We start from the raw sequence: 16,881 nt of genomic DNA, 5'->3' as shown, positions 1-16,881 counted from the left end.
GGTACAGACAGAGCGTCGCCTCCCTCAAATCAGAAATAAAACAAACCCCTTGCGACCCACTACCAGGAGGCAGATTGGGAGAGTGCAAACAGGGCTGGCCAGGGAGGGTGGGGAAGAATGGGGCCCAACTCCATCCAGCACTGTGCTATGTGCACAGAGCTTCCTGGACCTCCATTTCTGTAGAGGAGAAAACCGAACCAGAAGGTCTGTGGCCCTCCCTGGTGGAATTTGCTTTATAGGAAGCTGTTACCACCTAAAATGCTCCCCTCCCAACCCGGGAGTCCCCAGAGTGCCTCTCATGTGCCAGTGGGAGGGGGTCTGGACAACTGCCTCTGGCTCAGGACCCCGCCCGGGCCCTGCCCGAAGGTCTAAGTTCCCCTGGGAGGTGACCACTGAGAAGCAGAGACACATTAAGAAGTAGGAACGGGTGCGGGTGGCGGTGGACGCTGGGAGGCCGGAGGAGGGGGAGGTAGGGATCCGCCAAACCCTGAAATTAGAGATGATTCAGATTGGAATAATGTGGGAGGGACACATCAGAGCTGCCAAGATGAGAGGCTGACTGCCGAGGCTGCCCCCCCCCACAGCCTGAACCCAGCAGGGGCAGGAGCAATGCAGGGCCCAGCAGCAGGCGGCCAGGGAGCAGGGACCGCTCTGCAGCTAGGGCGCCGGCGCCTGCCCTTCTCCAGCGTGCCCGTCCGGTGGCTTGCCTTCCTGCCTCACACTGGCTCCCCAGAGGGGAGAAGTCTTCTTTTGGAGTGCTGTTTTTCCTTTTCTCTTCTACCCATCACTGTCCTGGCCATCCCTCCCGACACCTTGCGTTTCCTGCACCCCGGCCACCCCCTCAGCAGGGCAGCTCTGTGAACCTCTCAGGCCGTGACCCTGGCCACCCAGCAAGTAACTGGGCCTTCCCAGCCCCAGGAGGATGGGGAGGAAGTTCACAAGTGGGGAGCGGAGGACTGGAAGGGCTGGCCTGGACCAGTGTGGAGCCCTGGGGGAAGCCCAACGCCTCTGGACCCCCAAAGTCTTTATTGAAGGGAGTGGAGTTCATCTATTAGAAAGGGTCTCCCAGTGAGACAGAGGCAGGCCTGAAACACCCCCACCAATGGGGGGGTCCGTGTCTTTACCAATCTCCCACCCCAACCTGAAGCCCCGGGGAGCCGCAGAGGATGCCCCTGGCCATCCCTTCTTCTCTAGGGAAGGACTGGGGGGTCAATCCTCGGATGGTCCCCTCCATGAATCAGCCCTCTCCGACCCTTCCCCAGGACTCAGCATCGCAAGCTCCGACCGCCAGAAACAGCTACCGTATGCAGGAGAAATGCTCGGAGAGCCTGCGAGGCGGACCTCGGCTTTCCGGGTCCCGGCGTGCACACACACACACGCACACACACTCACACACGCGCGCACACACACGGCCCTTCCCGAGCCGCCAGCCCGCTAAGCAGCTTTAGCGCGGTCAGTACCGAGGACGCCGGGTGGGGAGGGCAGCAGGTTGAGGGAATAGGGCAAAGTTACTCGTCCCTGCAGGCGGCCACTCTTACCTGTGAGCCAGAAGACGGCGATCCCCCGCCACACGACCCCGTCCATCCTCCCGACTCGCTGGCCGACCGGCTCGGGCGGGCGCAGCTGGGCGGCCCCACGGCGGGCCGCGGGCGGTGGGCGCGGTGCTCGGCGCGGGCTGCCGCCGCGGAGACCCGCACGCCGGCCGAGCGCCGCCTCCCTCCGCCCAGCCGCCGCGCGGGGGAGCTCGGCCGCCGCCGCCAAAGTTTGCGGTCACGTGCCGGCCTGGCCGCGGGGTCAGCGCGGGAGAGCGCCCCGGGCCGCGGGGCGGGCGCGGCGCAGAGCGCACCCCGAGACCCCAAGATCAGCGCCGCGGTGGAGCGCACCCCAGAGCCACGGGGCGGGCGTCCTGGCAGAGCGCACCCCCAGAGCTGCGGAGGTCAGCGCCGCGGTGGAGCGCACCCCCAGAGCCACGGGGCGGGCATCTAGCACAGCGCACCCCGAGATTCCCCAAGAGCAGCACCACAGTGCAGAGCGCTCCCCCAGAGCCCCCCGGGTGGGCGTCGTAGCAGAGGGCACCCCGAGACCCCCAAGATCAGCGCCATGGTGGCGTGCACCCTCAAAGCAACAGGGGTGGGCTTCGTGGCAGAGCGCACCCCGAGAGCAGCGGGTCACAAGGTTAGGGGTGCGCCCTCACTGGGGCGACCCAGGCTTCCCAGCCAGCTATCGGAGCCCCTCTCAGGGACGTGGGCCTAGGATTCAAGCTGCGGGCGTGCTGCGGGCCTCCCTCCCGCGTTTGCGGGGCCTGGGAAGAAGCGGAGCCACAGGGTGAGCACCTGCGAGGACTTGGTGACTTCCGGAACCTCCACAGTGCGGCCTGCGGGCGGGGCTGTTTGTTTGCTGCTGGACCCCTGGTTCTCTTTTTGACAGAGCAAGGAAACCCAGAGGCTGGGCAGAATTGAAAAAGGTGGGCGGGAATCCGCCCCTAACTTCTCCCTGCTCAAACTGTGCGGTAGAGTCGGGGCATACAGCCTTCTAGAGCAAGCATGTAGAACTAGACAGAATTGGCACTTAGGACCCGCATCTGTCTGGCCAACGCCTTTCACAGGGCGCGTTCACACAGGCCATTCCCATTTTTAAAACATTTTTTAAACTCCTGTCTGGGGGAAGTCACCACAGGTTGACAGAGGTCTGAGAAAGCAGGCTTGGCTTAACAAAGAACCAAGGCCCGGCTAGGGTGGTGGCGTTCACTTGTAATCCCAGTATTCAGAGGCTGAGACAGGAGGATCGCGGTTCAAGGACAGCCTCAGCCACTTAGTGAGGCCCTTTGCACTCAGTGAGATCCTGTTTCAAAATAAAGAATGAAAAACAGGGCTGGGGGTGTAGCTTGGAGGTAGAATGCCCCTGGGATCCACCCCCAGTACTGGAGGAAAAAAAAAAAAAAAAAAAAAAAAGAACCCAGGCCCCAAAGAGGAGCAAAACAGATGCTGCCCAGAGGGCACCCCATCTGGGGCCAGGGGTGAGGTGGCCAGCCATTAAAACAACAGCATACATGCATTGTAAAGTGGACACGTGTGATCATGGAGACGGGAAGGGGAGAGCTGGCCGTGGGGTGAGGACCACAGCAAAAGGCAGGTCGCATCTGAATCGCCTTCGCAGAATGGTGAGTGTGGACGTCCAGGGATCGGCACGGGGATGTTTCTCAGTGGTGGAAGTATGGCAGGTGAGGGGTGTTCTGGGCCAAAGGAGAGACAAAACAGAAAGGAATGAAATCGTCTCTGAAAATGGTAGCCCTCGCTTGTGCGTTTCCAAGGCCGGAAGACCCCACAGATCAGGTCTGCCTCTGAGCAGGGATGGCGGGTGAGCACCTGGGACTGCAGGAGGTGGTGTCCCCTGCACGGTGCTCTTGCCCAGCTGCCTGACATCTGAATGCCCTTGTTTTTGAGCAATTCCAGCTACAGAAGCCAGAAAGCCCAGAGCCAGCTCCTCCCACCCCAGCCGAGTGTTTGATGGGGCCAGCATGGCCAGGCTGACCTCTCACAGCAGTTGGATGGGGGCTAGGCAGGCAAGCAGGAGACAGGTGTGCCCCGGCTTCCCCTTCAGGTGGCAGCTGCATCCAGCGCTCAGGGGGCCAGCTCTGGAGCGACGGGACTGGCGGCTCCGAGGTGTGACTGGCTGCAGCCCTGGTGCGGCCTCTCTGGGTTCTGCCTCTGGATCTTCAGCTCTCCTGGCAGTACTTGGAGCCAAGCAACATGCTTTCATGATCTCTCGCCCCTTTATTCTGGCCAGGATGATTTCTGATGTCTGCCACTAAGAACCCTGAATGATATGGTGTGTGTGAGAAATGTGGGGACTATTTCCTTTAATATACAGAGAGCGAAACAAAGGCGGTACCTGGCATTTTAACATCTCAGTGGATTCTAGGCAGAGTTCTAGATGTCCTGTAAGTATTTAACCCTAACGGGGAAACGTGGGCCCAAAGAGTTTAACTAAGTTCTCTCTGATCAAGCAGTTAGTAAATGGCAGAGCTAGGGTTTGAACTCAGGTCTTCTGACCCCAGATCAAGTGCCTTTGCACCATCAAAAGGTGTGTCTACACCACAGGTCTGCGATGACTATCTGCTATATGTGTGCACAAACATAAGATGCGCAAGAGTTTGAATAATATTTAGTATCTAGATAAACACAGTGATGGCATTTTATACAGACTTGGACAGAAACACAGGTGGAAATGGAAGACAACTGAGGAATAGGCGAGGAGTGGCCATGAAGTGGGGAGTGGACGCTGATGGAAGTGGGCTGCGAATGTGGACTCAGTTGTGCCTGTGAGCACCGCAGCAGGAATCGAGGCTTGCGGAAGAGCTGCGCAGAGCGGACTGGAGGATGCAGGTGCCTGGTCTGCATCCCAGGAACCTGTCTTCTGTGTAGTGCCCTGGGCGCCTCATGGACGGCTAGAAGTAGGTGTGATCTCTTCTGAATCCTCCTGAGTGGCGGAGTCCCTGGCCATCTTTAAAACCAGTGTACTCCTCCCAGGCACACCGCGGTGATGGAGGGTACCGTTAGGGCATCCCTACTGCAAACAAATGACTCAATACATCAGCCTAAGGGATGGTCATGGAAGGAGGGTGGGTGAGCAATGGTGCTATCTGGCCACGCTGGTGGTGGGGAGTGGGGTAGGACACCACGATCCCAGTGCGCTTCCAAGTGTGGCTTTTGAACTTCTAGCAGCAAAATCACATCACAGTGTCTGCCTAAAAGACAGATTCCCAGGCTCACTAAAATGATGAGATCAGAACGCCAGCCCCCGGGGATCTGCACTCTGCTGCCTTCCTTCCTTTGGTGTTTAGGAACAACGCCTACATATCTTGTTCTCCGGAAAGCCACTGAGGTGGTGTTTGCCAATGAGCATACTACCTGGTCAAGCACCAGTTGTCCACTAGGATAAATAGGACAGGACCCCAGTAGAGGCTGACCATCACAACCAAGTGGAGGTCCTGATCCCCAACCTGTCCCACTTTCTCCTGCAACCAGAGAGCAACACGCCAGAACAAGGCCCTGTGTGAGACCCAGCAGAAGGCCGGCCAGGAGGCTGCAGCTGGGACTGTGCCTGCGGGCCTGGGCAGGGGCTGGAGGGCTAACAGGCTGCCTCATCAAAGCTGCACGCTGGAACAGAATTAGGACACACGCAGAGGAAAGAGAAGTGAACCACAGCAAGGAGACATGCTGGTAGCTGCTAGCAACCACACAGTTATAAATATAATGCACCAAGTGCTCTTTAAAACACGACTTCACTGCAAACACACAGGCATGCATGCACAGGGATCCTGCTTCCTGCTCCGCACACAGATAAAGCCATACTTCTCTCTGATCCTGTGTTCCAAGAGGACTATATGAGGTGTGCTTTTAAAGCAGATACTGTGTTTCTCATCTAAGTTTGGTTCATCTTTTCTTCCTTGTGTGACCCATGAGGGTTATCTCCCCAAACCTCCCAAACCTTCAAAACCTCCCCTCGATGAATTATAGGTTTTAAAAAAGATCTAAATTAAACCAAGGAACTAAAAATACTGAAGACTTTATGGTGAAAGCAAAAACATTAAAAACAAACAAAAAAGAAATAAAACAAAACAAAAAAGAGACATTTTCTATCTGAAAGCTCTTTCATATTTTTAAAGCAAATATAAATGTATGATCCCACCCCCCTCAAAAAAGTTTTTTTTAAACTGCCAAGAACAGTGGTGGGTATATAATAAGTGAAGACTAGGAGAAAACTCAGAAAAGTGTGCATACTTATGGCAGATTTAATCCAAGAGCCTCCTGTCTCAGGCTTGGATTCCGACGTGGGTGGAGCTGGGCGCGGCGCTCGGGGATGCCTCTGTGCCCATCCTGAGGTCAGGCTGGTGAATTAGCCCCCTCACATGCTTCCCCCAGAGTCCATCCAAGGCAAAGTGAAGGAAAAGAGCAGAACACCAGAGTATATTTACAGTACGGTCTCAAATACAGAAAGATGCGTTTGAAAGAGAGAAAGGAGACAAGAGTAACAAGAGCTGCCCTGGAATGGCTATCATTCCTTTATATTTTCTTCTTTACATTTCCTATGCACTCTAAGACTTCTACAATAGAAAGAATGCTGAACAAAAGCTATGTCCCTGCCAAAACTTACCCAGCCTCTGGGACCTCCCTGGAGGAAGGAATGAAGCAGGAGGAAGGGGTAACAGGTGTTTTGTCGGGCCTGTATTTTCAGCCAGTTAAAAAGTCCCCAGATGGCCACCTGCTCTCCTGATGGCTCAACTGTGAGCAGTTAATCAAGTTAATTATGACCAGTTGAAACACTGGGAGCCCGACTGACTGATAGTTAAACCTGTAATTTCTCTGTAATTTACAGAGCCAAAGATGAAGTAAGGTTGCCTCTCCTTTACAATCCCTGATTCTGGTTTTTGCTTTTGTTTCTGTTTTGGCTTTTACCATCCTTTAGAGACTGAAATAGCATCGACAGCCCCCATATGAGCAGCAAAGCCAGCCTGATTCCAGTGGACAAACAGGGTCCTGTGGTCCAGAAAGGAGAGAAGAAGGGGGCCTGGCCGGCTGCATTTCATAAGACCAAGATGCTCGGAAGCTAGGTCTTGGCCATTTGGCCAGAGATTATTTCTGAGGTCTTCCCTGGCATAAGTCAAAGATGGGAGCTAAGGGAGGAAAGTGAGCCAGAAAGAATATGCCATCTGATGAGCTCACCCCCCAGAAATGGGCAGGAACAGGAAGGCCAGAACACCAAGCATCATGGGAGGAAGCTGCTCAAAAAGCCAAGGGTCTGTGGGCTCTCAAAGGCCAGGGTTAGAGAACAGCAGCCTTGACCTTCATGGTGGAGCTGTGGGGTGAGGGTCCCTCATACAAGTGCGTGCCTCACACCTAGAATGAATCCTTACGTATTTGTCTAGTTAATTACAAACTGCTCCAGGGTATTCATCTTCCCTCTTCCCCATCTGCTTTTCTCTTGCTTTGCCCATTTATTCCACACACATTTATTGAGTGCCTACTGTCTCCAGAAATTGGAGATGAATAGGAATTAAAATGAATGAGTCATAGTCTTGTACATCAAAGAGCTTACAATGGAGTTGTAGGCATGTGTTGGGAGGGAGGGTGAGAGGGAGGCAGCATGGTCTTTAAATATGCTGGCACGACAGGGTCTGTGTTAGGACACATACCAGGAAAGATGTGCGAACAATGGCAGAGGGCAGGGGCCAATTACCATCAGCAGCGCCGATCAGCAATGTCATGAAAACGTGACCCGGGGCTAAGTTTTAAACATCAGCTAGACAGAATCTTTAAGGGCAGAAAGGGAGCAGGAGGTAGCACAGAGGACTGAGCAATGAGCAGAGGGGACAGTGAGACTGCCGCCCAAGCAAGGCTCAGAAGGGGCTGAATCAGCAAGAAGACTGGGAAGGTAGGCTAAGGCCAGGCAGGGTGCCAGGCAACCAGGGCTAGCCTTCATTTCACAGGCAAAGGACCAGCCAGGAGAATGGCATGAGTTGACAACTCCACAGGAGAGCTTATTACAAGAGCCCTGTGTCACCCAACTAGGCTATGGGCAGCATGGGTAGGGACCAAGGCAGACATCACAGGGAGACACAGGAGGCGGAATCCAGGACTGACAAGGGTTGCATGTACGTAGACTGAGCACGCAAGAGACCCCAACCAGATTTCACGGTGAGTTGCTGAGAATGTGGCGGTGCATTCAGCTGATATATAGAAGGTACCAGCAAATTCCTCTGCTTGCTTTGGCAAAGTATCAGGCAATAAAACTTGTAGAGTATCTATAACAAACAGGTAGGAACAAAGTGTTACAGAAGCAGGGATCTAACATGGTAGAGTCACTTGTGGGTGGTGTGGCTTGGGAGGTTCATTTCCCACTCTAAGCCTCAGTTTCCCATTCTGCAAAGGGGCATAATCATGAAACCCATTTCACAGGGTTGTTGCAAGGGGAAGATGAAATAACCCTTATGGAGTTTTAAGCAAAGAGTCCAACACAGAAGCTTGTAAGGAGTGTTACCTATCATCATTACCATAACCATCAGCACCACCACCACCATCACCATCATCACCACCATCATCACCATCACCACCATCATCATTACCACCATCATCATCATCACCACCACCATCATCATCACCACCATAACCATCATCACCACCATCATCACCATCACCATCACCATCATCACCACCAACATCATCACCATAACCATCATCACCACCATCATCATCATCATCACCATCATCACCACCATCATCATCACCATAACCATCATCACCACCATCACCATCATCACCACCACCATCATCATCATCACCATAACCATCATCACCACCATCATCACCATCACCATCACCATCATCACCACCATCATCATCACCATAACCATCATCACCACCATCATCATCATCATCACCATCATCACCACCATCATCATCACCATAACCATCATCACCACCACCACCATCATCATCATCATCACCACCATCATCACCACCACCACCACCATCATCATCATCACCATAACCATCATCACCACCATCATCATCATCACCACCATCACCATCATCACCACCATCATCACCATCACCATAACCATCATCACCACCACCACCACCATCACCATCATCACCATCACCATCATCACCACCATCATCACCATCACCATAACCATCATCACCACCACCACCACCATCACCATCATCACCATAACCATCATCACCACCATCATCATCATCACCACCATCACCATCATCACCACCATCATCACCATCACCATAACCATCAGCACCACCACCACTATCATCATCATCACCATAACCATCATCACCACCATCATCATCATCACCACCATCATCATCACCACCATCATCATCATCACCACCACCACCATCACCATCATCACCACCATCATCATCACCATAACCATCATCACCACCATCATCATCACCACCATCATCATCATCACCACCACCACCATCACCATCATCACCACCATCACCATCATCACCACCATCATCACCATAACCATCATCATCATCACCACCATCATCATCACCACCACCACCACCACCATCATCATCACCATAACCATCATCACCACCATCATCATCATCACCACCACCACCATCACCATCATCACCACCATCATCATCATCACCATCATCGCCATCACCACCACCATCATCACCATCACCATCACCACCATCATCACCACCATCATTGACATCACTATCACCATCATCATCATCATTACCACCACCACCATCCTCATCACATCACCATCATCACCACCATCATCATCATCACCACCATCATCATTACTACCATTATCATCACCACCAACATCATCACTACCATCCTCCTCATCATCACCACCACCACCAGCATCATCATCACCACCACCACCACCACCACCAGCAGCATCATCACCACCATCATCATCATCATAACCATCCCATCATTACCACCATCATCACTACAGAGTGGAGGATCAGCACTGAATGATGTTAGGCCCTTGTCTAGCCTCAGGGAAATAACTCAGCTACAGTTTCCAAGAATACACTGGGAGGTTCTTGGCTGGCTTTCATAGAACTTAGCTGAAAATTACACCTTATACTTCAAATTTTTTTTAAAGTAGAAACCATCCAAATCCCCAATGGCTTGCCCCATTTAGACTAAACTCTAAATGGGCTAATGGCCCATAAGTCTGTATGGCTTGCTCTGGCTCCCTCCCTAAGAACCCCTCTGCCTCCTGCCCACTCGCTGCAGCCACGGTGCTGACCTTGCTGCTCCCCAGACACTCCTGCCCTGAGCCCCTTCAGAGCCTTGCACCTGCTCTTCCCTCAGCCTGGATACTCTTCCTTCTGAAGTTTCATGGTTTGAATCCTTACTTCTTTCTAGACTTTGCTCAAGTTTTATTTTCACATCTAGGTCTTTCTGACCTTTCTAAAACTGGATTCTCTACTGCTATTCCCTTATCCTACATTATCTCTCTCCATTTGCCTTGTCCAATAAGATGTTCTGACATCCTGTTAGATATATAACTTTATTTTGTTATTGCCTGTTTTCCTCATTTAAGCTTTGCTCTATCCAACTTACTGTCATACCTAAAGTAGAGACTGGCCCTTAATAGGCTTTTATTAAATATTTGTTGAGCAAATGAACTGCTCTCTGCTGGAACTGCTCTCCCCTTGGTCTTCCTGCCTTTCCTCCTACTTCTCATGCTCCTTTCTCGTTGCCTCTTCTGGGTCTTCCCTCTCAGACTTCGGAATGCCCATGGTCCTTGGGACTCCATCCTGGATCCCTTTTCTCCCTCTTTCCACTCTCTCCCTGGGTGATCTCATCCATTTCCATGAATTTAAATTCCATCTTTATGTGGCTTGCTTCCAAATTCTATCTCAAGCCCAGAACTTGAGACTTACATGGCCAATTGCCTACTTGACATCCCCACTTGAATGTATAGTAGGCTTCTAGAAATTAACATGTCCATAACAGAGCTCTTAATCCTCAGCCTCCCACACGCATACCCCAACCCAAACCTGCCATCCCTTAGAATTTCTGAGTAGGAACACAGATCTGGTTGGAAAGTTGGGGAAGCTGTTCTGTTTGTGTGGGACTTAAGATTTTTAAAAATGCAACTGTAATCAGAGAGAAAGAGGAGCAGAAACTAGAAATTAGGGGAGGCTTTGGACCCTCCTGGGCATTAGCACTGTCTCCCTCTGCCTCTGCTTCTGCCTCTTCCTTGTCTCAGCAAAAGCACCATATGTTACTCACACTCAGTCCTTAGAACTCTTCCCATCTCTCTCTTCCACATCCAACCCACTAGCCAGCTCTGCTTTCCCCGAGACAGGAGTTGAGCCCTTCCTTCCTCCCCACGTCTGCTGCTGCTTCTCTGTTCTAGGTCCCTGGCATCTGTCACCTGGACTCCTGACAGGCCTCACTGTGCCCATTCTTACATATTGAACCATTCTCCAGATAGCAAGAATACTGATTGTCATGGTGAGATATAGACTGTCCCCTGATGAAGAGCTCATGTATTAATGTTCAGAGTTGATGTAATTAAGTCACTAGGCTTGTAATCTCATCAGTGGATAAACCCATTCTGGCAGATTTACTGGGTGGTATCCAGAGCACAAGAGGGTGTGGCTGGGGGTGTGGCTGGGTGGGGGTGACTGTGTCTTTGAAATCCCTGATCTGCCGGCTCTCTACTGCTCCTGGGCTCCATGATTTGAAAGCAGAGCTCCTGCTCTCTCCCTCGTTCTGCTTCCCACCACCATGCCCGGAACTCCACAGACCTGGCCTGACCTGGACTGGAACTCTGAGGTCTCCAAGGAGCGGTAAGCAACTAGGTCCCTTGTCTAAATTGTGTGATCAGTTGTTTTGGATTACAGCAATGAGGATGATGACCAGGACACTGATGTTCCTAAACTGTAAACCACATCATGATGCGTCAATTGAGTTCTGAGTAGATTTTTAAGTGTTCTCACCACACACACACAAAACATGTGTATGAGGTAATGCATATATTAATTCAGTTTAGCCATTCTGGAATGTATACGTATTTCAAAACATGTTGTACAAAATAAGTATGTATAACTTTAGTCAATTAAAAATAAGTACAAAATGAACCCCTCACATGTCCATTCATCTTACTTGGAGCAATACTTGAATTCCTCACGATAGCCATCCCACATCCCAGGTGATTTCTCTAACCTCTGCAGGTGCCACTCCCCTCCCAGCCAGCTTTCCATGTGTCCCTTCACACTGCTGGTGCCTGCTCCTCATCACAGGAGTTTGCCTGTAAACCGCCCTCAGTCTGCAAGGCCTTTCCTTCTGTTCTTTTCTGTCCTTCCTTAAACATTACCTGCTCCTCAGGGTGGTCTGCCTTGATGACCTATCTAAATATTAGTAAGTCTGAATAGTGCTTAAAAATGTGAAGGTAGGAGCCGGGCATGGTGGCACACACTTATAATCCCAGCATTTGGGAGGCTGAGACAGGAGGATCGTGGCTCGAGGACAGCCTCAGCTACTTAGTGCAGCCCTTTGCAACTCAGTGAAACCCTGTTTCAAAATAAAGAATAAAATATAGGGATAGGAGTATTGCTTGGAGGTAGAATGCCCCTGGGTTCCATCCCCAGTACTGCAAACAAAACAAAACAAAACAACCATGAAGATAGGAAAAAGCCATCTTGATCAAGATGAAGTTACAGGGAACTGACCTATCTTGCAGCTTGGAACAAAGGAGACCCTGGTCTCATGCATGTGCCGCGGTGTTTGCAGACAATGGGAGTCAAGGAGCAGGTGAGAGAACAGATAAACAAGGTGAGCTCTGTGACCTTCCGGGCCGCTGCCAGGGCAGCACAGCCCGCAGCAGCACTGGGAAGGGCAGCCCAGGCAGGGAGCCACAGCATGCAGTGGGCAGGCTGGCCATGGTGGCAAGAGAGTGCTGGGCAGAGCACCAGGTAGGGAGGAGCAGCCAGAGGGAGCCAAAAGAGCGCTGGAGTCCTGGGAGGGTCCCGAGTGTTGGCTGAATACTGATCAGCGAGTGTGGGAGGAAGCCAGACAACCAGCGAAAGAACAACTTGAGAGGATTAGAAGGAACAATCCTTGGAATTCGCAGAGGGCTGGAAATAGTCTGTGTCCCATCAGCCAAAGTGGGAAGACCTCCACATGTGGGGCTTCAGGTAGAGTCCTAAGAAGGCTGTGATAACAACGGAGAGAAGAAGAGTTCTACCACTGCTCTGCTCCTGAGCAACAAAGCATAAAGCAAGTTTTGAAAGGAGCAAACACCAGCCCTAAGCTGTTTCCAGGTAACAAGCTGCACCCCAGGACAAAGTACACGAATACTTGTAAGTGCTGAGATATACAGCGTCCAACAGGGAAACATTTACAGCGACTGGCATCCAATCAAATATTAGCAAGCGCGCAAAGAAGCAAAACAGTACAACGCATCATAGTAAGAAAAAGCAACGGGTAGAAACAGGCCCAGAAACGCCGTAGATCAAAGAATAAGTTGAAATGGAACAATTAATAATTATAACTACCCCATACATTATAACTATGTTCCATGTTAAAGAAGGTAGAGGAAGAATAAACCATGTCAAGTGGAAAAATGGAAGATAGATGTAGATAGATAATAGATGTGACTCAATTCACTTCGAACAATGAAAGCTAAATAATCTGATCTGAACAATATAGCAGATGGGAGTAATCGCAGATTAGACTCGATGAAGAAATATGAGAGTACGTGAAGATCCAGTGATGGAGAGTGTGCAAAACAGAAAGAGGGGAAGCAGAAGAAATGAGGAGCCGAGGGGCACTGAGGGTGGCACCCTCGAGCCGCAGCAGGGTGGTAAGGACACTCTGGGATGGATGTGTTCAGTGTGTGTGTGGTACTGGGGATGGAACCCAGGGCATTCTACTTCCAAGCTATACTCCCAGCCCTTTTTTTATTCTTTATTTTGGGACAGAGTCTAAGTAGCAGAGGCTGGCTTTGAACCTGCAATCCTCCTGTCTCAGCCTCTCAAGCACTGGGACGACAAGCGTGCACCCACACACCCGGCGTGTGTTCATTATCTTGATGGCAGTGATCACCTCACAGGCGTCATGTGTCAAAACTCATCCAACTGTACACTTTCCACATATTCAGTTTGTTGTGCTTCAATCATGTCTCAATATTGGTGTAAAAAAAACCTCAGGAAACTAAAATCTCAGATGACATGATGGGAGATGGAAGGGGGACAGGAGAGGGGTGGAATCCGACACTGAGTGGGGAAAAGTGTTAATTATCTAAGCTTCTTGTCTATTTGGAAAAGGAATATGAATACTAGAAGAAGTTGTTATAAAGTGTAATTTTGAGTGTGTGTGTGTGTGTGGGGGGGGGGTACTGGGAATGGAACCCAGGGGCATTCTACCTCCCAGCTCCACCCCCAGCCCTATTTTTTATTCTTTATTTTGAAGCAGGGTCTCACTGAGTTGCAAAGGGCCTCACTAAGTACTTGAGGCTGTCTGCAAACCGCGATCCTCCTGTCTTAGCCTCCCAAATGTTGGAATTACAAGAATGCACCACCATGTCTGGCTTATAAAATGTAAAATTTAAAACAAGTACCTTTAAAATGTATGAGTAAGTATGAAGTAAAGATAAAATGTATAACCACTAGAAGATAAACTAAAGAAAAAGTGCCAGTCAGCATAACTAAAGTAGAAAAGAAAAAATTAAGAAGCCTACAAACATAATAAACACGTTAAAAATAACTGAATAAAATTTTGTATTTTAAGCCGGGCATGGTGGCGCACGCTTGTAATCCTCGCATTTGGGAGGTGGAAACAGGAAGACTGCACATGTTTGAAGCCAGCATTGCTGGCTTAAGAGACACTGTTTCCAAGTAAAATATAAAATAGGTCTGGGAGTGTAGCTCGGAGGTAGAAGGGTTCCATCCCCAGTACCACAAAAAAAAAAAAAAGTGTATTTTAGAAACTACAAAAAGAAATACAAAAAATCCTGAAGTAGAAATATCAGAGTAATAAACTTAGAAACAAGTGAAAAGGAAAACTGTAAAGTTTATCAATAAAGCCAAAGCTTAGATGTTTTAAAATAATTAATAAAATAAGTTTGGCAAATATTAAGAAAAAACTTGGAAGATATAAGTAGTATTAGCAACAAAAAGGAAGGGGATAATATTAGTAAACACATTTTTAAATTGTAAGCAAATATTACATTTATTTTATGCCAAGAATTCTTTTAAAATCAACTTTACTGAGCTATAATTTACATGCAATAAGATGCATATATTTCAGTCTATAGTTGGATGAACTTTGATATATGCCACTTGCAACTACAATCAAAGTGTAAAATATTTCTGCCAAACTAGGTTTCCTGTGTGGTTCTTAATCACCTCCCCTCCTACTTTCTGGCCTAGGTTACCGCTGATCTGATTACTCTATTATTTCACCATTTCTTGAGTTTTGTATACATGGAACCATATAGTACGCACACATTCATGTATGTCTTTAACTTGGCAAAATTTCAAAATTCAATCATGTTGTGTATCAATACTAGTTTATTCCTTTTTGTTCCTATGTAGCCTTGTACTCTGTAGATATACAGATGAATTTATCAATTCATCTACTGATGAACTTTTGGGTTGTCCAGTTTGGGACCTTATGAAAACAGTTGCTATGAAAATTCATCTACAAGGCTTTGTGTAGACACATGGTTTCATTTCTGCTAAAAGAATAGAATTTTGGGGTCCTAAAGATGAGTGTAAGAAACTTTCAAGCAGCTGTCCTGCCAATAGTATATCAAAGTGTTAATGGCTTTACATCTTCTCCAAATTTTATATCAATATACTTGAAAACCAAATGTAATAGGTAATTTTCTAGGAAAATTACAAAAGTTGGCTGAAGATAACTAGAAAACCTGAAAATAATAACCTATACAAGACACTAAAATGGTAGTCAAAGGTCAGCCCCCCAAATTCTCCAAAGATACACCAGGAATAGAAAGTTTTACTAAGAAATTCTGTTAATAGATAATTCCCAACTATCATTCAAATATGAACAAAGAAAAATTACAGTTCATTTTATAAGGCTATTACAACCCTGGTCATTAATATTTGGTAAGGAAAACACTACAAAATCTGTAATCTGATATCACTACAATCAAGGAACCAAAAATCTATATTATGTTGTTATGGTATTAGTAAAGCTTCATGACCAAGAAGAATTCATATTAAGAATGGCAGGGCCAGGTGTGGTGCACACCTGTAATCCCGGTACTTGGTGGGAGGCTGAGACAAGAGGATCAAAGGTTTGAAACCAGTCTCAGCAACCTAGCCTCAGCAACTTATTGTTTCCAAATAAAAAATAAAATAGAGCTGGGAGTATATCTTAGAGAAAGAATGTCCCTGGGTTCAATCCACAGTAACACACACACACACACACACACACACACACACACACACACGTACGATGTTTCAACATTAGAAAAATCTATCAATATTACTACATTAACAAAAAGATAAAACTGTGTGGTTATCTGAAAAGATGCAGAAAAGGCATTTAGTTTTCAACTGCCATTCTTTATCTTAAAACGTAGAGGTAGAATGTCCCTGGGTTCCGTCCACAGTACCGCAAAAAAACACAAACAAAACAACAACAACAAAAAACCATGCCCTACATATACACACACTTATTAAACTGAATAGTGAAAGAAATTTCCTCTGAGAAACATGTAAGCGTATGTATAGATAGATCGATCGATTGTTTTATTCATTTACTTTGTGTGGGGGGGCTGGAGATTGAACCAAGGGCATTCTACCTCCTGGCTACACCCAATTGTTTATTCTTTATTTTGAAACAGGGCCTCACTAAGTATCTGAGGCTGCCACAAACGCAGATCCTCCTGTCTCAGCCTCCCAGGGACCGGGCTTACGGCCGGCACGGCCCCCACGCCCAGCTCTGCTTCCTTCTCAAAACAAGCTTTGTCTACCGCTTCTCTGTTCCCTCATCCTTCCCCCAGCGACCGCATCACACACTCCTCGAGCGCAAGGCCCTTCTTCATCGTGTTTCTTGCTCCGTCCCCATCTACCGCCCCTCACAGAGCTCGGCAGCCCGGGCACCCGCGGCCCCCGTCCTCCATCGGGGTACCTGCCACGCAACAATGCGCAGACGCTGCGCCGAGCCTTCCACGCGACGAGGCCTCGCGGCCAATCAGGGCGCTTCGCACGCAGGGCTCCGCTCAGCCCCGCCGCGCCGCACGAGGTGCGCGCTTCCGGTTTCCGGTGGCCGGGCCCTGCGGGGCCCAGTGCGACTGCGCGCTGCGCCCTGATTGGCTGAGCGCTTGCCGGCTGCGCG

At 49.3% G+C, this 16,881-nt stretch overlaps 1 protein-coding gene across 1 annotated transcript in view; it reads right to left on the bottom strand.

Annotated features, from left to right (window-relative positions):
- ILDR2 (immunoglobulin like domain containing receptor 2) overlaps window positions 1-1,584 on the bottom strand; it is a gene marked incomplete at both ends in the record, with an annotated part of 58,801 nt that extends 57,217 nt beyond the window's left edge. The window contains one exon of the mRNA XM_080698799.1: window positions 1,539-1,584. Coding sequence (XP_080554925.1) covers window positions 1,539-1,584 — 46 coding nt within the window. The remainder of the gene's footprint in view (window positions 1-1,538) is intronic.
- Window positions 1,585-16,881: the final 15,297 nt, after the last annotated feature.

Source organism: Muscardinus avellanarius (genome assembly GCF_963383645.1).
Source record: "Muscardinus avellanarius genome assembly, chromosome: 7".
Lineage (NCBI taxonomy): Eukaryota > Metazoa > Chordata > Mammalia > Rodentia > Gliridae > Muscardinus > Muscardinus avellanarius.
This window is presented reverse-complemented; position numbering and strand designations above follow the sequence as displayed.